The sequence below is a fragment of the Monopterus albus genome, unplaced genomic scaffold, assembly GCF_001952655.1.
Source record: "Monopterus albus unplaced genomic scaffold, M_albus_1.0 scaffold62.1, whole genome shotgun sequence".
In the NCBI taxonomy this organism is placed as follows: domain Eukaryota; kingdom Metazoa; phylum Chordata; class Actinopteri; order Synbranchiformes; family Synbranchidae; genus Monopterus; species Monopterus albus.
The window spans coordinates 439,879-464,099 of NW_018127942.1; the positions used below are offsets into that span (position 1 = coordinate 439,879).

Below are 24,221 nucleotides of genomic sequence, written 5' to 3' on the forward strand. Positions count from 1 at the left end.
AGAAGCTACACAGAAATAATAGCTTATAAAAACATTCTTCAGGATAATATAAGAATGCTTGTACATGAGCTGAAACTATGTAGAAGTTGAGTGATGCAACAGGACAATGACCCAAAACACTGGAGCAAGTCCACAACAGAATGGCTTCAGAAAAACAAAATCCACCTTTTGGAGTGGCCAAGTCAGAGCCCAGACCTCAACCCAATAAAGATGCTATGGAATGACTTGAAGAGAGCCAAACACGGGAGACGTCCAAAGAATATGACAGAGCTAAAGCAGTTCTTCCAGGAAGAATGGACTAAAATTCCTCCTGAATGATGTGCAGGTCTGATCCACAGCTACAGGAAGCGCCTGGCTGAGGTTATTGCTGCCAAGGGGGGGTCAACCAGTTATTAATTCCAGGGATTCACTTACTTTTTCCACTACCATTTTGAATGTTGAATGAATGTCTTCAATAAAGAAATGAAAGATTAGAATTTTTGTGTGGTTTTTTTTTTGAAAACCATGAAATTCCAAAAGGTTCACATAATTTTTCTTGCCACTATAAGATTAAAACCAGCCACATCGATACACTGCTTTGATAGATGTGACAGAAACAGCCTGAGTAAAGCAATTTACTGTGTCACGAGTAACCGGACAGCAACCAGACACTTGCTACTGAACATGTCCAGACACACCTTATCACTCTTTCAGAAAGCTGACTGAAACATACAATGTCTATTGTCATTAACACATTAGAATACATCATGTGTTGGCAAACTGTTAGCAGTATTGAGGAAAGTGTGTTTGTAAATGTATACCTCTGACCAATATGCATTCTTGCCCTATATTCCTGTTCTTATATTTAATGTAACTGTACACGGTGTGTATATTAGTACCTCAGTGCATACACGTGTGTGTGTGTGTGTGTGTGTGTGTATATTTACTCACGTGTAGGAAAGGGTATCTGTTGACTTGCACCATGTCCTCACTTGCTTCACTGCCAACCCCCACCTCCCTCCTCTCCCCGTCCCCCAACGCCACTGTGAGAACACCTCACCCCCTTGATTCCCAGACGTGGACACACCCAGCGCACAGACTCCCATCCAATCAAATCGCACACTTCTTAATGACACTCAGTATTCCCTCCTAAACATGGATAACTGTCACTTTTCAAAACCAGGAGTCAAAAATGAACACTGACATCACCATATTTAAAAGGTCCTTGGTCTCTTCTTCAGCTAAGCAGCAGATTAAGATGCATCTTGATAAACAGCATTTTGTCTGTAATCCATGACCAATGTGTTTCTCACACTTGATGATGATGTGTAGTCGTGTCACTCCGCACAGCCCCAGACCAGACCATTAAACACGCCACACAACAGATACAACTACTTGTTATTCAAATCAGAAACAAGAGATCTGACAGATTGCTCTTATTCTTGAAAGATAATGCAGTCGTTTCCTGGTGAACCTCAAGAGAATGGGTTGAAAGATGTGTCATGTAGAGAGGACGGTGTGTTAGTAAGATTGTGACACTTGTAGTGAGTTAAAAACACTCAGACCTTAGACATGGAGTGGGCTGTGCTAGATGGTCTCACAATAAACATCAACATACACTCTGTATGTACCAGTATTGAACAAAAATGAAGATTTTACAATATATTTTAAATTTGTCATTTTGCACTGACTTGTACTGCCAACTTTAGTATTGACTAAGAATTTCTTATATTGCTTATTGCTGTAATGGTTATTCTATACCTATACAGTATCACAGCTGTATTGGGAGTTTAACTGTGGTTATTATTTTTGTGTTTACTCCTATAATAAAGCTAATCAACTGTGAATTCAGTGAAAGCATATAAAAAAAAAGCTTTACATTTCACATCTGTTTCTTTACTATCCGGTAGCGTCCTAAACTTTTGAGAGCTGATAATGTCCCTCATGTCTACAGGTCATCAGTAACATAACTAGACCCAACGTGAGACCTGTTTGAAGTGCTAAACACTTCATTCATCCCTGAGTGTGAAATGTGCTCTTCAGCCGCCTCATCTGAGAAGTTGCATATACTTCATCTCCACACAGCTACTTTGAACGTGTGTGTGTGGTCATTGTGGGTCACTCTGAAGTCATTATGTCCCTTAAAGACTGCTGATTAAGATAAAATCTAAAACTGGCAACATATACACAACCTGTCAAAAATCTTGGGATGTCGTCATTTTACCAGTTGTTATTAGTGTAATTTAAAAGCCAACCAAAAACATTTGTGGCATTCTTTCTACAGTTGAATTCAAATGTTGTTTGGATAGGTAGCACTGACGTTGAAGTTTCCACAAATGTGTTGCACTTGTTGGTTGCTTTGCTTTCAGTCTTCATCTGGAAACTCTGGACACTTTGCTGCCACTTCATCATTTGAAGCCAACTCTCTTGTTCTTTTCTTCCACACAGCCTGAAGGAGGTTTTTTTTTGGGTCATTATCCTGCTACAGGATGAAACCCTATAAAGGTCTGACTTCCTTTGTTAATTGCCTTTTTCCAAATAATGCTTTAGAGGATGTGATAAGTAAGCAACAAGAGTTGGGACTCCTGCAGGAATTGTTTGCACCAATTTTCAAAGCGTAATTTACTCCTACTGCTGCAGAAAAGTAAGCTAACCTATTATTTGATCCCTGAAAAAAAAAAAATCATATTTTACATTAAATTTATGCACATTGTTAGTTTTTGTTGACTCTATTTCTCTCTGGCAGTTTAGTTCTTAGTTTTATACCATTTCACTGGACTTGAACTGCTTAAATGTCAATAAAAATGGGAAAATAGGGGATTTCTAAAGCTTTGGACCTGCACTGTATTAGAAATAACTGCATCTGAGAGTTGTTTGAATGACCCAGGTGTATTTCAGACTTTAAACACTGCACTTTAAAGTGTCCTAAAGCAAAATGAGCAAAGCCTTGTCATTGTCCACTGCTGGCGATCCTGTTTGCACGTGTTGGAGGTTGTTTGTATATCAGCCTCCTCATACATTACTCAGCTGCATGAATGAGTAGAGCAGATTCACGGAGGCAAACTAAAGCTGCTGACTAGGGAACAGGAATAATCATTTTTGCCTCCAGGCACCTCCAGGCGCAGTCGCAGTCAGGAACTGAGACGATTCTTACTGGCTTTGCTTGACACCGAAACTGACAGTTTATGTTTTGACAGAAATGAAGGGAGGTTTTTTTTTTTTAACCAACAGACTTTTTTCTGTTAATGCGACCTGCAGGTTGGCTGTTGTTATGCAAATCAACTCTGTAAGTCAATAACATGGGAAATAGGGAAATATGCAATTTAAACACTTCATAAAAATAAAATGTGTAGGCTAAAATATTTATTTGCTAGTGTACAAATGGCAAAATGAACCCAATTTTTTCATGTTTATGTTTTGTCAATAATTTTAAACACTGCCACCATATCATAATACCACCCACATCTGTCTCAGATTCTAAGACACATAGTCAGCCTGTAAAGGTAAAAAATACAACAATAACTACAACAAAAATTACAACACAGAGCTCTCTTGCCTGTGTGACAGAGAAACTGTGAGCCATGCCAAGTCTTCCCCAAAGCGTAACTGTTCAAACTGCCAACTTGGATGACCAAGTAGCAGTAATAAGCCAATAGGCTTTGTCCGTGTCCAGGCAGACCTGTTGGTGCACCTGCTGATTGCCAGGCGTCATTGAAAATCTTCGACAACAGTGAAACTCAGCAAGAGTGAAACTGGCTCAGAGCCAGAGGAAAAGCCGGTTGACTACTCCTGACACAATCGCTAAAATCAGGGGATCCTGGGAGGAGGACCAGCTCTCAGTGTGGAGATGAGAAATATAGATGACTAACCATGAGAAGGAACAGTTCACTGAACTCCTGGGAACCTAAAACCTGTCCAACATGGCCTTGTTGATTACTCAATGAGTATACTATGACTGCACAACCTGTATGAGCTGTACACCTGTACACCTGTCTGTGCTGGTATTATGTGTGTTTGCACAACCGTTGCATTTAATACTGTTCAATGTTATTTTTCATGGTTGATTTTTTTTAAGCAAAGGACTTTGCAAAGCATCAGTGTTCTGTCAAAAGAGTGTCATGTGCTGTCTTGACCCAGGACTGCTGCCTTTCTGGATGATAATGCCCTCACATAAACATGGACATCCTTTACCTATCTGCAAAACACAATCACAAGTGTAAAGCAATGCTAACAGGATAAGCCTTTTTATTAACAGTGATCACATTTCAAAGTGTTTCTTTGATTCACACCGAGCTGTCAGAACAACGAGGGCTTACAGGAGCCGGTCTACAGTATATTTAACAAATAATAATGGTTTATTAAAACTTAGTTTTGGTAATTTTGTAATATTTTATTAGTTATGGTAATATTGCACTAAATTATTGCTTAAATCTGGGAACATGGTAACAAAGTCTTTTGGGTCAAGTAACATAAACAATAACATAATGAAACAGGCTGCAAATAAGCCAGCAGGTTGTCCTGATCATCTACACCACTTTATTTGGAGAGAAAATAGAGAGTGAGTCATTGCACAGAAAAACTGTGCCTGCATTAGCAGTGATGGAGGTACTTTAATTCTTTACTTTAGCAAAAGTGACACTATTACGTTGTAAAATTTTATTGTATTTTTTTCTTTTATTGATAAACTTCTAGATCTCAGCAATGAACCTGGACAAAACTAAGAGTCTAAGAGCTGTAATAAACTGAAATGATTCTGTGGCCTGCAATAACAAGATTTTTTGACTATGTGGGGGCAGCACAGCAACCTGTAAACGTACAGTAACACTGTATCACCTTTTTTGAGTTGATATTGCAAATAGTACACAGGACAACATTAACATTCATTTAGGTCACTTTGTGTTCACTGGATGAATGTATATATTCTGTCCTTCTAGCTCTGTTATGATCTCCACTAATTCCTGAGAACAAAATATCTGGTTCTTTAGCTGCTAAATACTCTACTATGTTTACCAGCTAACCTCTAACTTTAAGTTAAAGATATCAAAACTCTCAGTGGAACTAAGGGGGAATTGCAGAGTCAGTGATAACACAGTGTTGGCTCGTCATTACAAGCAAACTCCTTAGTCATCTGATCCACCATCAGTACGAAAATACAGTACCCTATTACTTCTGGTGTCCCTCTTAGATTGTCAGTGGATCAAACTTTGCTAGCACCAGCTACGCCCTGAGGGTCAAAGCAAAGTTCATCATGAGTCCATTTGTGTCAAAGGTGTCAAATGACAAAGTACTAGCTTCTTTTTTTGACATCTCCATACAAGGGCATTAGGCCAAGACATAGAATGTTACCGCTGTAACCCGCTGCTAACAGCCGTTCAAACAGGATGCCAACAGGTGACATAACTGTGTGATGTACGCCACACTGACTAATAGCAAACAGATTGCTGATCTATTGGGGTGAGTGTCTTTTTAATCCTCTTGCTCATCTGTGACTCATCTACCCTGTTTGGAACAAACGCGCTGGCGAGCTGTCAGGTCCAAAAGTGTTTTATAACCCCCGCTCTGTCTTAATGTGTCCCTGCTGTGTTCACCTCAGTCTGCTGTACAAAAAAAAAATCTTTTGACCATGTTCACTTTTCTTCAAAATAAGTATAACCGGCTTTTAAAATGCAGTTTTCATGGTAGAACCTTTTAACAAAAGTCATTGATATAGTCAGTTTTCATGAACAATGTGCCTACTCCTCATTCTAATAAAGCAGCACGCTGCTGCTGTGGATTCTCAGTCAGTGAATTTGACTCAACAACTGTCCTCTGAATGCCACTCTAGCCCTCATAATCAAACACAGCAACCAGCCATGGCATGGTACTGCCAAACCCCGTCAGCAGTCATGCAGATTGCATTAGAATTGTTCAAACCACGACACAGCTGGAGGCCAGAGGTTACTTAACATATCCTTGGATAGAGAGTTGGTTGAGGAAAAGCACCTGGTGTGATGATGACTATTCAGCCTCCCTTTAAAGCTCAGCGCTCACTGCTCTTTAAAAAAACTCTTCCGTGAATGTAAAGTAGTTACTAGTAGATATAATTAAGTAATTGGCTGTGAATTGCACAGCTGTTCTAAAAATACACATAGCACAGACGTCATCATTTGGACTTCATTTATTTGCATCACATCACTCCGACAGGTAAAAAAGATACACAGGTTTAGAGAGGGAGATGGTAAACTGCGATTAATGACAGTGGTACAAATTTAACAAGAACAGTTTGTGGGGTACATTAATGCAGTTAAAATCCATGTCTTATTTAATATTTTATCAGCATTAGAGATTAATTGTTTTAACAAACAGAACAAAATATACATTAAATTGGCTTCTATAAGAAGCATAGTAAAGTACAGTATAACTTTCTTTTGTACAGATGTGACACACACACAATCCAAAAAAGTGTATTTCCTTACACTTACATTCACACAGGCTGTTTAGCATCCTCTAAATAAGGAGTGTATTGAACACATAAACAAAGAGGAGTGAATAAAAAACCCAAACTGATGGTGGTGGTTGGAGGATGGGCAGGGTGGAAGTCAAGACTCCTGCAGTGCTTGCTTTTACAGATGCAGATTGATGAGAGACGGGAACAAAAAAGCCAAAAGTTACTGCTCCCCTGCAACCTTCTGCCTCAGACAATAGGATTTTGAAACAAGTTTCTTTGCCAATTTCAAGACTCAAACAAAAGAAATACATTTGTTTCAGATTTGTTACCAAAAATCCTCCTGCTGTGCTTCTTATTCTTAAATGCAAAGAGAGCTCCTCATCAAAAAATGTCAGCGACGATAGCCCTGTCACTTGATTAACTTGAAGACAAGAAAGTACCTGGCCAAACCAGCCAGGGGAGCATTTACATACAGGTAAGAACTGTTAGGTATTTTTAGTCAGATAGAAATTGGATAGATACTTTATGTATTAGACATGTTTAGTGGATATAGGATGTCTAGTTAGACTGTTAAATGCTTAGGCATGCTTATGAGTTTCTACAGGGTACATCTGGTCAAGGATAACTAGAGAGAAGAGTTGATGACTGTCAGCAGACAGGGTGTTTAATATTATTATTATGACGTGTATAACTGTAGCCTTAGCCATAATATGTTCTTATGTTTAAGTCACGACATGTACTAGAGGTCGTGTGAGAATGTTTTTAGCTACACACCACTTAATCAACAGACACACACACATTGATTTGCTTCATGTTTTGACTACTGCTATGACCAGCTGCAAAGCTGGTAACAGAGACGTCTTGGTTGACGTTTCTGTGTAGTATGGGGCTAGCCCAACCGAGGGGATATAATGTATAGGCCTGGTGGGTTCAAGGTCTTTTCATCTTACATCTGCCTGCGAGCAGTTTGGAGGTGCAAGATACCTGAGCGTGTAATGTTAATTTTTGCCTGTATTCATGGAATAAATCAGCACAGTTTTGTAGTTACTTGGACTGTCTCGTCTCTCAGAGTCAGTATGGTAAAAAGTACCGGGTAAAACAGAACGCAGCACCTTGCACTGCAGCTGGTGCATATAAATAGGCTAGTGTAGCCAGACAGCAAGATCACATCAGAGAAGTGGCTAACGCCCATCTGCTAATACACAGCTTTATACTTTCTGTTTACAATAAAAGGCTGCAGTTGGTAGCAAAGCACACCATGCAAATTCATAGCATTTACATGCTGGCCTGATTGTTCTCTATTTGGCTGTGTGTTCAGTGATGGCTCATTAGTGATGTATACACATGAAACCATACTATACTTTTTTTATGAGACTTTGTTTTTTTTTTTTTTGCCCTAGAACAATCAAACATTTGAATATGATATAAACAACAGTGCTGTCCTAAGTCCGTCTGCTGTAGTGTGAAAACAGACGCTGGCTGAGAATGACCCAGAATCCTCCCTACCTTCTCCACCATCTCCACTGATGCTAGTGCCCAATGCTCACTGTGCTCATGTCTCGTTTCCCTTGCACCATTTGGCATCCCAGGGTACAATAAACCAAATATGTAACAGGGAAATATGCTGAAATGTCACAGATTACAACTGTGACATCAAAACGAAGTAAATAATTGAAATAAATAAAAACAGCATCCATAACCCACAGGGTTAACAGTCAGACAAAGCAGAAGAACTTCTTCCAGCTGCATCTGGAGAAAGCTTTTGTTCGCCTTTCAGAAGACCTCCTCTTCTTGTTCTTGCGAGCTTTGTTCTTAATGGCAGCAAAGATGGCCGCATCAAACGCCTCTTTCAAGTTCTTTTGCGTGAGTGAAGAGCACTCAATATAGTCCGTAGCCCTGATCTTCTCCACCATGCTTCGGGCCCGCGAACTCAGCACTGGCTTGACATTACATTTGTCCAAGTTGATGAGGACGTTTACATCCAACAAGAGGTCCGACTGAGTACCAACAACAACAATGGGCGAGGACGGGTTATAAGCCCGGATCTCTGGAATCCACTTTTTGGTAATGTTGTGAAATGAGGAGGGGTTGACCACACTGAAGCACAGGAGGAAGACATCCATATGGGCATAGGATAGAGCTCTGAATTCATCAAACTCCTCCTGAATGGAACATAAAGAGAGAAAGCACAAGTTAGTATCAATCAGATTACATACAGACATGTTTGAGAAAGGAGTGACAGAGACTGACTAAAAGTGTCATGAAGAGATCATCCTTTAACATGCATGGTGAAATCCTGGAAATGAGTCACGTTGGATTAATCATGGATGTGACACAGTTTGTACCTTCATAGTTTGATGTTATATTAGTTTGTGCCAACTGAGAAAAACAATCCATTAAAACCACATTACAATTGTCTGAAAAAGACAAACAACAACTGATAGTTTTACCTGTCCAGCGGTATCAAGAAGCTGAACTTTGACTGGAGATCCTTCTACTTGGACCTGACCTGTTGGAAAACATGAATCCTTTAGTTTCAATTTGATTTGCTTATTTTCATGCATATCTGAATAAGAAATAAGGGTTTGACCATCAAAATCTTACAGTCTATTAAAATACAGCCTACATAATACCAGTTGACACCAAAGCCCTGTTTTCAAATGTCTTGTATTATCAACTTTCAGTGTCGATAAGTATTATCGACAACTTATTAGGCTAAGGAAAAACATGTATGTTCAGACCACCCACCGGAGAAGACGTCAAAGCCAGTCTGTTTGTATTCTGTCGGGTATCCATTCAAGGTGTAGCTGACAATCATGCTGGTCTTCCCGACGGCTCCGTCCCCGACCAGCATACAGCTGATGACATCTGGATCCCTCTCATCTTCCAGGGTCAGCCCGCATGCGGACGGGACTCGGGACTCGTGGTAAAAGTAATCCATGTGAGGTGGCATGTCGAGCCGCGCATTCACCTTCTAACAGACTCTCCCTCCTGTCTGATCTCCGTGAGACTAGGTAGTGCGAGTTAGCTGAGTCGTTCCTATGTCACATACCACCGGCTGGACGATCCTGCTCCGACTGACGGGCGACAAGTGTGGGCGGGATGCATTTAAGGCAAGTTCGTGCAGGTTTGATTTGCATAGACACGCCCACCGAAAAAGAAAATAAAGAGATAATCCCGGACAATAAATAGATAGATAGATAGATAGATTGCCACTTTTCACTATTACTCTGACTGTCAGAAGGTGGCTGTATCTTCTTTGACCATAGTTTCTCCAAGAACACTCACAAATTTATTCAGCCAATATCATCAGTGGAAGTGTTGTGTCCAAATTGATCTCACCAAGATTTTCATTTGTATGGCAAACGTTTATTTAAATTCAAGATTAACCTTTATTGCTTTTATTTTTATGTATTTTTAATGTTTGATGTGTATTTATGTATCATTTGTTCAATGCCAGTTTTCTTGGATTTATAACTATTTTGTTACATTCCTGAAGCATCTGTTATAGCATGGTTAAACTATAGCTGTTGTTTATAAATCCATTGTTTAATAAAGCATAAAAACAACATTATGCACTAAAACAATACCGAGTAAAAAGCCAAAATGTTGTCTATTGGCACACACGGGTTCATTTGTAACCAGCTGTTATTAAACTTCATTTGTTGTGGGCTAATAGGCCACATCCATGCCAAACATCCCATAACAAAACTAGTTTGTCAGGCAGTATGCGCTCTGTGCACAAATGCGGGTGAACTACGCCACCTAGTGCCAAAGAAAGGCAGCACAGTCAATGTGGTCACATGACTCTGTTGTCACCTGATTATCCACCCAGTGTTTGTAGTTGGAAGCAGAGGTCTGTTGTGAGCATAAATATTGAAATTTCACACACTCTTCTGTTTATGCAGTTGCGTAAAACGTCTATTCTACATATTTATGCCAGATTTAGACGCATGCGGAGAGAGGAATTACGATGGTGAGTCTTTAATGGGTGGAAGCTAATGATAGCGAGCGAGCTAGCGAGCTAGTGTTAGCCATGTCGTCTTAGAATTGTAGCTTGGTGAGTCTTTTTTTTTAGAAACTCATTTACTTGGATTGGAAAAGGGCACATTCAACAATGGCTTCAATTATCGAGGACTTTGAGGACTCGCAAAATACCAGGCACGGTGCTCAGCAGCATAGCCACATGTCACGTGCCAAGATCGGGCTATCACATTCAGGTAGGTCGCTCTCTCTTCTGGACATCTGCCTGATGAACCACGTTCAGTGATGGTATTAGGATTACCTGCGTGTAACCTAAGACCCATAAACACTGTTTTTACAGACACTAACATGTTCCCTCACGTTAGGCTTTGTGAATGTGAGACTTGAGGAGGAGAAGCCGATATTCAACAAGCAGAGGATTGATTTTACACCGCCTGAGAAGATAAACCACCTTGCAGTCTGCAACAATCAGCTCTGCATGAGTCTGGGAAAGGACACTCTGCTAAGGCAATTGAAACCAGCTTCACAGTCTTTCATAAGCACTTCAAACAATACAAGTCGTCACGAGTGTTTGTATAATTTTGATTGGATTTGTCTGAGTTAATGTCTTTTTCAGTGTGATTACTCATCTTTTGTTAGCTATTGTTTACTGATGCATCTAACCAGTTAGTTGTTACTGCAACTGATACAAGATACTGATACTAATGCTTTAAAGTTCTTTTGTGTTTTCTATACAGGATTGACCTGGCCAAGCCAGATCAGCCTAATCAGATTGAATTAGGAAGGAAAGACAGTAAAGTGCACAAACTGTTCCTGGACCCCACTGGTGAGATAACGCCACAGCACTCATTCAGTTTTTCTTTTCAAAACATTCCCTATAGGCCACAATGAAATTACTACATCACTATAATGTTTATTTTTTTGATTACAAGTTTTTATTGAAACACCAGCAACAACAGTTTGGAACTGACAATATATGATTATTCCATATGGGATTTTTTTTGTAACTTAAAATTACTTCTGAATTGTTCCCCTGTTTTTAGTAAAGAGAGAATAATTGGATTCATATTGTTAATTTAGATGTGACTTCCTGTGAGTTTGCCTCCTGTCATTTTGTGCTTTTGATGTTTTCTAAATGTTAATAGATTTTGAATAGCGTTTGCATTTTCTGTGGACTGTATTGAGTTGCTGCTGGGTATTTTAAATCCAAATAAAGAGTTTTTTTTTATTCTTTCATACATTATAGTGTATTTACATACTTAAAGGGTATGCTGTAGGAACTGATTATGTAAAAAGATAGGAATATCTAAACACAAAACTCATGCTTTGTATTGCCTAGCCTGGATTACTTCAAAATTGGTTTTAAGACAGAATTTTTTCATGTGATTTAAATTAAAAACATTTCAGGAAAGCTGCAACACCAGTGCCCCAAGTCCTTATGTTAAATGCCTGATGATACTGTAGCAGTGTCATTGTTATGACTCACTAACAACAGCAGGTATATCCTTCACATTTTCCCACTACAGGCTCCCACCTGCTGATAAGCCTGAGCACCAGTGAGTGTCTTTACCTCAACAGGAACACCCAGAAGGTGCGTAGTCTGTCCCGCTGGAGAGGCCACCTCATCGAGAGCATAGGCTGGAACAAGCTGCTGGGCAGTGAGACCAGTACGGGACCCATACTGGTTGGCACCAGTCAAGGCATCATCTTTGAGGCTGAGATCTCTGCAAATGAGGGCAGCCTGTTCAACACCAACCCAGATCAGTATTTCAGACAGGTTAGAGAATGTTTTTCAGTTATGGCAGGACAATCAGTTTTATGTATGTAGTATAATTTATTTAGTTTAGATTTTTCTAACTATAACAATATCCGGGAGTGCTATTTTTAGCTACATATGAACACCTGCATATTTAATTTATTCTGCAATAATATCCTGGGGCAGGTCCACTCCCTGGAAGAGGATGGCGAGCCAGCACCAGTCTGCTGCCTGGAGGTGGAGCGTCCCCTCCTGGAGAACAAGTGCTTCATCATCGCCACCACGCGCAAACGCCTGTTCCAGTTTGTGGGTAAGATGGCTGAGGGTTCAGAGCAACAAGGTTTCAGCTCCATCTTCAACCAGAACCAGGACCTGCTGCCCAGTTTCCAGGAGTTTCCAGCCAACATGGGTTACAGCGAGATCACCTTTTACACTTCGAAACTGCGAACCTCCCCGAAGGCGTTTGCTTGGATGATGGGTAATGGAGTTCTTTATGGTCAGCTGGATTATGTCAGGCCTGATTCCTTGCTGAGTGATGTGCAGGTAAATGTCTGTGTCTTGGAAAATGGGCAAATGTCTCAATAAATATTTAGCTCTACCCTCTCCACATTTCACATACTTTGACTGTATTTCTTCTCTTGTGATCAAACAGGTCTGGGAGTACACCCCAGACATCGATATTAGTCTCAAGAAACCAATCTCCATTGTGCTGACACAGTTCCACTTCCTGCTCTTGCTCCATGACCGAGTTAAGGCCATCTGCACTCTGAATGGACAGGTGGTATATGAGGATGTGTTCCCAGATAAATTTGGCACCCTTAAGAAGATGACCAAGGACCCAGTTGGTGGGTTGGTGTGGATCTACACTGAGCGGGCAGTTTTTCGGTACCACATCCAGCGTGAGGCCAGGGACGTCTGGCAGATGTACATGAACATGAATAAATTTGATCTGGCCAAGGAGTACTGCCGTGACCGGCCTGAGTGCATGGACATGGTGCTGGCCAAGGAGGCTGAGCACTGCTTCCAGAATAAGCAGTACCTGGAGAGTGCCAAGTGCTATGCAATGACACAGAACTATTTTGAAGAGATAGCACTCAAGTTCATTGAAGCAAAACAAGAAGAAGCCCTGAAAGCGTTCTTACGGAAGAAACTAAATAATTTGAAACAGGGTGAAAGAACACAGATGACTTTGCTGGTCACCTGGCTAGCAGAGCTCTACTTGAACCGCCTTGGCCAGCTGGAGAGCAATGGTAACAACACTGTCTTTCAGGAGGCCCGTAATGAGTTCAGAAACTTCCTTGGCAGTTCCAAGCACAAGGAATGCCTCTTCAACAACCGCAGCACTATCTACGACCTGTTGGCCAGCCACGGCAATGTGGAGGACATGGTCTACTTCTCAGTTGTCATGCAGGACTATGAGAGAGTGATATCCCATCACTGCCAACACGACGACTACAGCGCCGCTCTGGATGTGCTCTCCAAGCACTGCGATCAAAAGCTTTTTTACAAGTTCTCCCCGGTCCTGATGCAGCATATTCCCAAAAAAGTGGTAGATGCGTGGATTCAGATGGGCAAGAGGCTGGACCCAAAGAAGCTCATTCCAGCTCTAATGAATTACAGCCAGATGGGCAGCACCCAGCAGATCAGCGAAACCATCCGCTACATGGAGTTCTGTGTATATGAGCTCAGTGTGACAGAAGAGGCGATCCATAACTATCTGTTGTCACTCTATGCCAAGTATAGGCCAGACTCTCTACTGTGGTATCTGGAGCAGGCAGGTACACGCGCCTCAGAGATCCACTATGACATGAAGTACGCTCTCAGGTTGTGTGCTGAACATGGCTACCTCCGGGCCTGTGTCCTGATTTACAGGATTATGGAACTGTATGAGGAGGCAGTGGATCTTGCTTTACAAGTGAGTGTTGCATGTTTTTAGGTCAGTTTTGCATGTAAATAAATATTATTCAGTGATAAAACATACCAAAATCATACAACTGTGAAAAATAAATTTTTATAATTGTTTGTAGATAATTATCTAGAGTCAAAAATCCTGGTATCTTTAATTTTAATTCTAAATTTAACAAGTGCTTCTAACTTATTCATTTGTCCATAGGTAGACGTAGACTTGGCAAAGTCATGTGCAGACCTGCCTGAGGATGACGAGGAGCTGAGGAAGAAGCTTTGGCTGAAGATTGCCCGTCATGTGGTGCAGGAGGAGAAAGATGTGAAGAAAGCCATGAACTGTCTGTCCAGCTGTAACCTGCTCAAGATTGAAGACATCCTGCCCTTCTTCCCAGACTTTGTCACCATTGACCATTTTAAGGTTTGCATCAGAGCATTTCTTTTCGTGTCTTTTGAGGAACGTTACAAGCTGCAACAACTAATTGTTTTAGTCATTTCCTAATCAAAAATCCCAACCATTTGTTCATTCCAGCATTATAAATAGCAAGTATGTATGCTTTTTAAGTGACAATAAAACTGAATATATTTGAATTTGAAGATGTCACATTGAGACTTCGACTCTTCCTCAGAAACGAACATGCAGGACTGTTGAGTCCAACAAGATATAGGAAATTATTAGCAGGCATTGTCATTTTTGGCATTTTATTGGCAACACGAGTAATGAACTAATAAAGAAAATAATAAGCAAATTAAATGATAATGAAAATAGTCCTGAGATGCAGCCCTATTGCACATAAATCAAAAACATAAGGGGTGCATGTTTGACTGACTTGCAGAAAGTGCAGTATGTTCTTCAAATCAATGTATTTTTTTCCTCTGTTCATCGTGGTTTCTCAGGAGGCCATCTGCAGCTCCCTGGAGGCATACAACCAGCACATTGAAGAGCTGAAGCAGGAAATGGAGGAGGCTACAGAAAGTGCTAAACACATCAGGGAAGACATCCAAGAAATGAGGAACAAATATGGTGTTGTGGATTCCCAAGAAAAGTGTGCTTCTTGTGACTTTCCATTGCTCAACAGACCCTTCTATCTATTTCTGTGTGGTCACATGTTCCACTATGACTGCCTGTTCCAGGTAACAATTTTTTCAACTCCTCTTTAAACTTTCATTCTAATGATACATTTTGAACATTTCTGAACAACTTGTGATAGTAATTCCCATATGTGCCCTTTTTTCCTTCTTCCTTTTAGGAAGTGACTCCTCACCTGTCATCCTACAAGCAGAGTTGTCTGGAGGACCTGCAGAAAAGGTTGGCTGCAACCACGCAATCCTCAAAGTCCCGACACCGCTCAGTGCCCAAGGATGAAGGAGACACTTCTAGCCTGGGAAAAGGCAATGCAGGAGCAAGCCGCGAGCAGATAAAATCAGACATTGATGACATCATTGCGTCTGAGTGCGTGTACTGTGGCGAACTGATGATCAAATCTATTGACAAGCCGTTTATTGATCCACAGAAATTTGAAGAGGAGAAATCTAGCTGGCTATGAATGAGGCCTCCTCTTCTCTCAATGTGGAAAAACAGACATATGACAGCTCACCATTAGTATAGTAATGAAACTGCATCTCAAATGGGACAAACCCATTCAGTGTTTATAGTGGCTACTGCTGAAAACTCAGCTTCAGTTGTTCTCTACAGAATACACTTTTTTTTTTCCTTGGTAGTATTTGAAGCAACTTTAAAGTTCTTTGCATTTTGAATGGGAGGTTTTAGTGAAAGGGGTGCATGAGGTTATATTGTGGTTAATGCTTTGATACGATCCAGTGATGTAACATATCTACAACGGTGTACAGTGCATATAGTGTGCTTAAACCTCTGATTTTATTGCTAGAAAAAGATTGAGAAAGTGGAACTGTAAATAACTGCATTGTCCATCTATTAACTACATTAGGTTCTGCACTTGTTGACTGAAAACATAACTTCACCTTCACAATACCTGTCTCCTTAGCTGAACTTCTTCAATCCAAAGCTCTGTGTTCATTTAACAGTTGACATGAGGCAGATAAACTATTATTTTATATATTCACTGTTTTGCAATTCATTTGTGGCACATTAAAGCTTGTCAGCACAGATGGGCTGGTTAATATGATTATTTAATATGTAATATTTAACAAACTATCAACTATACTGTGAGAAATCAACATCCATCATCACATCCCTCCATGAGTAGACAAAAAAAGACACCAAGGAGTTGAAGCAAAACATGGATATTCATGCAGGTCAAGAGAAAATATGTAACTGATATGTAAAGCTGTGGTTTAAAAGGAAACTTACATTGAATCTCTACTAGCTCTGAGTCTGCTCTCTGGTGATGCATTTGCGTATATCACAATCATTACCAATATAAATGGCAGTGTTTATAAATGAATATATAATAAGTATGCATTAAATTATTAGGTTCGCAATTAAAACCTCAAATTACAGTTTAATTCATAATTTCAAATTTTTCTGCCTCACTTTACCTAAAACGGAGTTCCCTTCTGAATGACGTAGGACGCAGTTCGGTAATCTTCGCAGTGAGCAGACACTATAAATCGATATCGGAAAATCATCGATACGTTTGTTTTAGCTGCGCATATACAGCCCAAAACGGCATAAGTGGTGGAAGAGACTCTCGTTTTATTAGGGAAATGTATCGTTGGTATTTCTTGTCGCAGTCATGTTCTTGGAAATGTCGTTGAGTGATCGTCCCTTTCTCTGCGTTTGATTAAAATGCCTGCTTCTTGCTGTATCCTCGCCATGGCGTCGTGTCTTTGCTCTCTCAGTAAGAGAAAGTGGCCGCCTCTCTGCTGTTGCTGCCGACTCAAACCTCACAGACTCGCTCGGCGCCTCAAACCGCCATTTTGGAGTCAGAGAAGCGAGAGTCGGCAGCAGCTAGGAGAGAGACGAAAAGGGGGACACGGGGCCGAGGTGAGAGACTCCGTGGTGGTTGTTATGGCGAAGGAGCGATGGGGGAAGATGGCCGGGAGGGAGAAAGAATTAAAACATGGGGATCATTCGTTCACCAGGCAACCGAGTCCCCGCTCGTGTCCTTAATAAGGATACGAGAGGCGCGGGCGGAGGGCCTTGCTGTCGTTCTGTCGCGACTAGCCTACTAAAGGATTGCCATTAAACTACTATAATATCTTAATACATTGTTTAGGCAGGGAGGTGGTGGCCTTAAAGAGACAGGGCCGATTTGAATACTTCATATTAATGGTGTGAGAGGACGCCTGTGTCAAAACGCCTGTTTGATAAGCTAACGTTAATGATGAAAAGCTACATTAGACGAGTTAGCAAGGAGACTGACGCCCTGTAACAAAGACTGCATTCGCAGCTGCTTTTCTTATTACTCAAATTGACACATTTAGTGTGGTTAACTTAAGTCAGTGTATGTGTACACGGCACCTTCACTGTTTTACTATCACTGATTGGGAGGCAATGCGCTTACATAGCGAGGCAGCTAACGGTCATTAGCTTGCACGCTACAATCCAGTGAACCGTCCAAGGTTAGCTAGCAAACATTGGCTAATAGTAGCTAGGATTTACTAGTTAGCTATTGATAACATAAGTCGCGATTGCAAAGGAAGATAGCATTTAATATTATATAAGATAATACCGCTCTGTTTGTCTTCACTTTAAAACGAATACCAAACTCTTACTGGGATTTACTTTATCCCTCCTCCCACATGAGAGGCAGTGTACATGTCTCAGAAAGTCGTGAATATGTAATGAGTAGTAATAACAGAGAACAACTAACTTAACTTTTGCTGACGTTACCATACGAACGTCAAAACAATTACTTATGCACTTGAATAAAATAACGCTGCAAATTAAAACGTGGCGAAGTTACTTTTATATTAAAACTTGTATAATCAAACTTTACATTGTAAAGGGTCCGAAATGGTCTTTTAATAAACTGTAGTGAATGAGATTAGTGCGCAATACAGTTGCCTAACATATCTTCAGTATGTGACAAAGGGACATTATGAAGAACTGTTCTTATTAAAGAAGTAGACGAACCAGCCTGTATAATTTTTTTCACTATTTACATTATAAACATGCAGGTACATGGTGTACGTTCAATTCACAAGCACACAGATTGTCAGTATTGCACAATAAAAGAAATTCCCTATAAACAGAACAATTAATATGGAAAGGCATAAAAACAGTTTTCAGATTTGTCCTCTGGATATCAGTGTGTCACTGTGTTTTTCTTGTTTTGCAGGGTTTTTCTACTTTGTCTTGTTATTAATCTTGGAATCAAGATTAATGATGTTCCTTACTGAGGAGGTACAGTAAACCATGAGCTGGTACCATTCTGCATGTCCAGCCATTAGCAGAGAGTAACCTTATGTTTGGCACAAATAGCTGTTTCATTACTGTGACTACATCTGAGATGTGGGTTGAGATTAGCATCTCTCACAGTATAGATGTGACTACCTTGGGAAATCTGGACTGTGAAAATGATTTTAAAACTGAGAGACTGCTTCTTCTTCTGGTTCAGCTTCCCATAAGCACTTTACAAATCCTGTAACGAGGTATGAACCTTCGTACTTCCAGTTAAGTGGATGACAGTAAAGACATTTAGTACCTAATGTCCTAGTATGTGTCCTTACTCAACCCATATTTTGCAGTGTTTTGTACTGCTCATTCCAAATTTGAGCCATCTGTTTACCCCTCTTTGTCTATCTCTCTTTCTTTTCTGTTCAGTAAAAGGTCACTCATTCCAAATTCGAGCCATCTGCTTACCCCTCTTTGTCTATTTCTCCTCTTTCTTTTCTGTTCAGTAAAAGGTCCTGCCCTGCTGGGCAGAGGTATCGTTGGTACTGCATGGCATCAGAGCAGGGTGGCCAGCTGGAGGTTGGGGCATCAGGGAGCTCTGGCCTAGCCAGACCGCTTTACCTGCAGCGCTTAGAAAGATCCCTGAGGTTGGACAGTTTCCTCCGCCAGACCGCTGCCATCTTCAACAGAGACATAACCAGGTACAGACAGAGGAAAACTGCGGCTGTTCATTTACATGTACAGTAGCTCTCAGACTTAACAACTGGTGGGTTGTTCCAGGCCACTCTCTAGGATCAGTTTCAGTGGCTGTTGGAGTTTGAAGGTGGCAGCTATTGCCTGGATGTGGAGATTAGTGCTATAAGTGCAAATTTGCTCTTATGAAGTTGAACTAATTGTAGCTAAGAGAATATTAAAACTGTAAGGTGCATTGTAGCAAACTTTCACCCTTTTTGTAAACATACTGTACTATTAAATTAAGCAAAAATGTAATTTGAGTGTAACTCACATTGTCTTAGATTACATCCAGAAGATCAGGTCAGTAGTACCTAATGCCCTAGCACAATAGATCCCTTTGGCATGCAGTATTTCTACTACCAGACATGCAGTATCTACAAAAAAGATGAAACATGCAGTATATGCAAACATGCATGTTGGGCTCAACTACATTTTTCTCATCTTGTAGTGATGACAGCGATGACAGCGATGTTGCACTGGGGATAGGGCTATCCCTGGACCCCTCCACTCAACATACAGCTCTGATAGTGAAGAGTGAGTCATGTGAGCAGGGGGATGGGATGCCAGAATGCAAACCCCTCAATGGAATTCTGGTGCAAGGTAAAGGTGAGATATATACATTTTTCATCTCTTGCTCCTTGCTTTTGTCATACCCTGCATAAACACTTTAGTACTGCTACATTGACCTGTGACCTTTTTAACTATTGTTGCCTTGTTTGTTTGTATTTGCTGTTGTCTTAGGCTGAATAAACTATGTAATTTACAACTATGTTTTGATATAGTTGTACAGAAGGTCCTCTTGCAAGACAGATCTTAATCTCAATGAGATTTCCTGTCAAAACTAACTAACTAGTTTATGGAAAATATGGTTCATACACAATTGTTCATTCATTCATTGTGTCAGATTTTACATCTGAGCTGTTTTTCCCTTCCCTGTAATCCCTGCAGACCAAAAGGCAGATAAAACAAACTTCTACAATTTCTCCAAGCTGAAGAAGAACAGGAAATGGCTCAAGGTATTTAGAAACATATTCTACATTGTATTACAGTTTTAAGCATTCAGTCAACATATTGGATTAAACAAATAACCAACACATTTATAGATATAAATCATTAGCTGTAGCCATCAGTTTCCCTCCATATATCCCCTTCTTCTGAACATTTAGCTGCCATGTTTGCCTCCTTTTTTTATACACTGAACATACATCACACACAGTTAGTTTCTTTAATCACGTTCCTCCTCTGTCTCTTGCAGAGTATCCTGTTAAGTGACGACACCACAGACTCAGACACAGACTCAGATGACTCTGATTTCAGTTTGTCGCGGGAGGACCTGCATGACATGCTGAGGCTACATCGCTACACCAGGCAGCATCAGAGCAAGTTCCATTCTGACCAGGAGGTACAAACTCACATCACATGCACCAGATAATTGCAATGACACGTATACCACTGAGGTATGTTTTTGAAATGTCATTATATTTTTTCGTCCGCGTATATTTTTGCTGTAGCTTCACCAATATCAGTACTACAGCACTGGACTCCTTTCTACTCATGATCCCTTCTATGAGCAACAGCGCCACCTGCTGGGCCCCAAGAAGAAGAAAATCAAAGATGAGAAGAAGCTCAAGGGTAAAGTAAAAGAAGAAATGTCTGGAATCTCTTGAGTCACAGGCTAGCCACTCATGTAAAGTTTCCAAATTTTTTTTCAGCCAAACTGAAAAAAGTGAAGAAGAAGAAGAAACGTGGAGAGGGAGAGTTTCTGGATGAGGGACGTCCTTATGTCACCAAGATCTTTGCAAAGTTTTCCCACGATGCTCCAGTGCCCATGGTGAAGAAGAAACATCTAACTATTGAGCAGCTGAATGCGCGACGACGTAAGGTCTGGCTCACTATTGCCAAAAAGGAGATCCCCAAGGTTAGCGTGCATGGCACTTGTAAAAACATACAAGTTAAATAAGTTAATACTCACAGATTTAATGTTTTTTCCAGTGAAATGTTTCTGTCTTCCAAGGTTTATTAGTCCTAATTGTCCTATGTATTACCCATTTTGCAGTCTTTCAAGCAGAAGACCTCTGCTAAGAACCTAGTACTGACCAATACTAAAAAGGTAAGCCAAGTGTACACACTGCTGTGTTGATGGTACAAAATTTTAAGGGAAAACTGAAAAAAAAATTTTTTTTTTATAATTTTGTGAGAAATACTTACATACTGTCAGATATTTCAACCGACAGTTGACTTGCTGACATCAGCCCTTCATTTTTCGATTGCGCAAAAGTAAACTGCAGCTGAAGGCAAATATTTAACCTCAGTTTTGTTTGTCCCAGCTGGCTCATCAGTGTATGCGGGAGGTGCGGCGTGCTGCTATCCAGGCCCAGAGGAACTGTAAGGAGACATTACCTCGAGCTCGCCGCCTCACCAAGGAGATGATGCTGTATTGGAAGAAATACGACAAAGTGGAGAAGGAGCACAGGAAGAGGGCAGAGAAGGAGGCCCTGGAGCAACGTAAACTGGACGAAGAGATGAGAGAAGTAGGTGGAATAGAAGTTTCCTTAGAGGTGTCTTGTTTGGCTTCTGCTTTCTACAGCAACTTTTTATGGCAGTGTATAAGTTTTGAAACCATATTTCTGTTTGTTTAGATATTGAATATATTACACTGAACATCCTAAACAGTCATATTAAGTCTTATTTTCTATGGGCTTTTTTTTCTGTTTTTAACAGGCTAAGCGTCAGCAGCGCAAACTTAATTTCCTCATTACCCAGACGGAGCTGTACGCTCATTTCATGAGTGGTAAAGCCACTGCAGGGGGTCCAGGTGGAGATACAGGTCAAGAGGAAATCCTGAGAAAGCTCGAAGACACTGTGGCACAGAGACAGATAGACATTGGTGGAGGTGTAATGGTCAACATGGGACAGGAGGACTATGGTATGAATGGTTCAGTCAAATTTATTATGTTAGTGCAGTGGAGTGTTTTTGGCAATATGCTGTTGTGTGAGAAACATCAAATTGAATTGGATTCTATGGTTTTAAGCACAAGGTTATTGTGTGCAATTTCAGACAGTGAATACTACAAGTCCCAGGCCCTGAGGAATGCCAAAGAGGCCTACCAGATTCATCAAGAGAGAGTAAGTTGGTACATGCACACCTTCAAAGGTGTACTACACACTCATTTGTCTGTTTTTACAGTGCTAATCTCCAAATCTCTCACTATAGACGCGAATGTTCGATGAGGAGGCGAAGGACAGTCGCAGTGCGTCTTTACATGCCGCTGGCAGCTCATCGTTGGGCGCCGGCTCCGGGTTTGGAGAGAGCTACAGCCTTTCCAACCCATCCATCCGTGCCGGTGAAGACATCCCTCAGCCCACCATCTTCAACGGCAAACTCAAGGGTTACCAACTTAAAGGCATGAACTGGCTGGCCAACCTCTACGAGCAGGTACCCATGACTGTCTCTGGATGAAATTAGAGACCTCTCTGGACTTGCAGGGCTGATTTTTGCATCTTTGATTTATGGGGACATTTTCTGTATCCTTTATTCTTTTTCCTAATTGTTTCAACTAGCATTTTGCTTGAAATATAAAATTTGTATCTGCTTTTTTGTGGTTAGAGGTGTGAAATTCTAAAATAATTCTGTGCTAGTATTTCCTTAAGACTATATTAATATTATGGCATTAGAAAAATCTAGAGTTGTAAAAATGATCTTCATTCACACAGTGTGAAACGGCTAACATAATACAATAGTTGCAGTGTCACATGAGGTTTTGTTCTGTGGTCATTGCCAGGTGTTTTTTGGCATTGGAATGATATTTCTTTGGCAGGTTTGTACAGATTATGTGATTTATTTTTTGTATTGTTTTCTTATCTTACTACAGGGAATCAATGGAATTCTGGCAGATGAGATGGGGCTAGGGAAGACAGTCCAGAGTATTGCCCTGTTGGCACACCTAGCAGAGGTGAGAGGGAGCACCAGGCCAAAGGGTTTCATTCACTATGCGTATGGAATTTTCAATTGTCTCTGCAGTTGATACTGACTTTTGAAAACATCCAGCTTTGTGTGCACCTGCATCCTTTAGAGAGTCCTTATCATGGCTGAGCTTTTTGCATGTGCAAATATTTAGTTTTATGAGTCAGATGACTTATTTCATTGTTGTGAACAGCTGATTAGCCACCTCTTCTGTTCTTTTGTTCTCATGACTCCAAAGGAAGAAGAAGTGGAATTCAGGGGAAATCTGAGCTTTTTCAGTGTTTATTGAATGTCGCTGACAGGAAGATGCAAGCACCAGCTCTGCTAGTGCTTTCTGTTACTGGGCGCTGCCTACACGTGCACATACAAAGATCACATTCTCTTTTCTCTTCCTGCGCAGAGAGACAATATCTGGGGTCCATTCCTGATCATCTCTCCAGCATCCACACTCAACAACTGGCATCAGGAGTTCAGCCGCTTCGTGCCCAAATTCAAGGTGAGAATTCATGTTGCTGTCTTTGGTCCTTTTTACTTTGCTTATAAACCCAGTTAAGACTGTTTATGTTGGTTTTTGCTTCAATTTGCCACCTGTCTATCTAGAACTAACCATTAGGGGGCAGTATTGTATCATGAATTTTGTGACATTGCTTAAATAACCACAAAGCTGTTAATACTTTGATGAGTGGCTGTTGTTAAAAAGGTTTTTTTTATCATGCTTGAACTGACCTTTGACAGGCTCTGTGCATTCTTGTAGACTAAAGACCATTTATCAAACACATCAATATGTCATCTATGAGTGTGCACATGCACACACACGCACACACTCTTTACACCATGATACGAGTAATACCTCATGGAGCTCAGCTCTCAACTATGCACATTTTCTGTGCTCGTTTGGAAACAAATCAATTCCACTCTGTTTTGCTAATGAAGTGTGAAATGACCCTATTAAACAATTTGAAGATAAGCTTCCTGAACACTCAAAGCAAGAGTGACTGAAAACAATGGAATGCCAGCTTGTGTTGAGTGATGTAATGACATGTAACTTTTTTCACATCACAATCTACATCAACAATTCAGCAACCAGAACAGTGACTCTGAGAACATCACTGTAGCACAATCACAAGTGTTTATTTTTGGTGATACCAAGTTT

The 24,221-nt window shown here is 40.6% G+C and overlaps 3 protein-coding genes across 6 annotated transcripts in view; 2 read left to right on the plus strand and 1 right to left on the minus strand.

The window, feature by feature from the left end:
* Positions 1 to 7,434: 7,434 nt before the first annotated feature.
* On the minus strand, positions 7,435 to 9,581 carry rhov (ras homolog family member V). The gene is made up of 3 exons (XM_020603733.1): positions 9,155 to 9,581; positions 8,857 to 8,915; positions 7,435 to 8,568 (listed from the first exon to the last, which is right to left on the minus strand). The coding sequence occupies exons 1-3, from the start codon at positions 9,357 to 9,359 to the stop codon at positions 8,122 to 8,124; spliced, it is 711 nt and encodes a 236-aa protein (XP_020459389.1). The 5' UTR covers positions 9,360 to 9,581; the 3' UTR covers positions 7,435 to 8,121.
* Positions 9,582 to 10,167: 586 nt separating this feature from the next.
* On the plus strand, positions 10,168 to 16,176 carry vps18 (VPS18 core subunit of CORVET and HOPS complexes). Of its 2 annotated transcripts, XM_020603773.1 has the most exons (10): positions 10,168 to 10,382; positions 10,511 to 10,626; positions 10,756 to 10,897; positions 11,128 to 11,216; positions 11,917 to 12,167; positions 12,333 to 12,689; positions 12,799 to 14,061; positions 14,260 to 14,469; positions 14,946 to 15,182; positions 15,299 to 16,176. In XM_020603773.1, exons 1-10 carry the CDS (start codon positions 10,210 to 10,212, stop codon positions 15,593 to 15,595), a joined length of 3,135 nt encoding a protein of 1,044 aa, XP_020459429.1. In that variant the 5' UTR covers positions 10,168 to 10,209; the 3' UTR covers positions 15,596 to 16,176. The 2 variants fall into 2 exon arrangements, with proteins under 2 accessions (XP_020459429.1, XP_020459430.1); XM_020603774.1 differs by having other exon boundaries at positions 10,168 to 10,626.
* A 659-nt stretch (positions 16,177 to 16,835) lies between these two features.
* ino80 (INO80 complex ATPase subunit) overlaps positions 16,836 to 24,221 on the plus strand; it is a 33,094-nt gene continuing 25,708 nt past the window's right edge. For 2 of the 3 annotated variants that reach the window (XM_020603615.1, XM_020603616.1), the window contains exons 1-15: positions 16,837 to 17,016; positions 18,314 to 18,378; positions 18,876 to 19,070; positions 19,553 to 19,710; positions 20,053 to 20,120; positions 20,360 to 20,506; positions 20,616 to 20,736; positions 20,817 to 21,022; positions 21,161 to 21,214; positions 21,432 to 21,635; positions 21,826 to 22,030; positions 22,163 to 22,230; positions 22,319 to 22,540; positions 22,977 to 23,057; positions 23,469 to 23,564. In XM_020603615.1, the coding sequence (XP_020459271.1) occupies positions 18,919 to 19,070; positions 19,553 to 19,710; positions 20,053 to 20,120; positions 20,360 to 20,506; positions 20,616 to 20,736; positions 20,817 to 21,022; positions 21,161 to 21,214; positions 21,432 to 21,635; positions 21,826 to 22,030; positions 22,163 to 22,230; positions 22,319 to 22,540; positions 22,977 to 23,057; positions 23,469 to 23,564 (1,782 nt within the window). In that variant the 5' untranslated portion in view covers positions 16,837 to 17,016; positions 18,314 to 18,378; positions 18,876 to 18,918. Of the gene's footprint in view, positions 17,017 to 18,313; positions 18,379 to 18,875; positions 19,071 to 19,552; positions 19,711 to 20,052; positions 20,121 to 20,359; positions 20,507 to 20,615; positions 20,737 to 20,816; positions 21,023 to 21,160; positions 21,215 to 21,431; positions 21,636 to 21,825; positions 22,031 to 22,162; positions 22,231 to 22,318; positions 22,541 to 22,976; positions 23,058 to 23,468; positions 23,565 to 24,221 lie in introns of all 3 variants that reach the window. The other variant, XM_020603617.1, reaches the window with a different exon arrangement.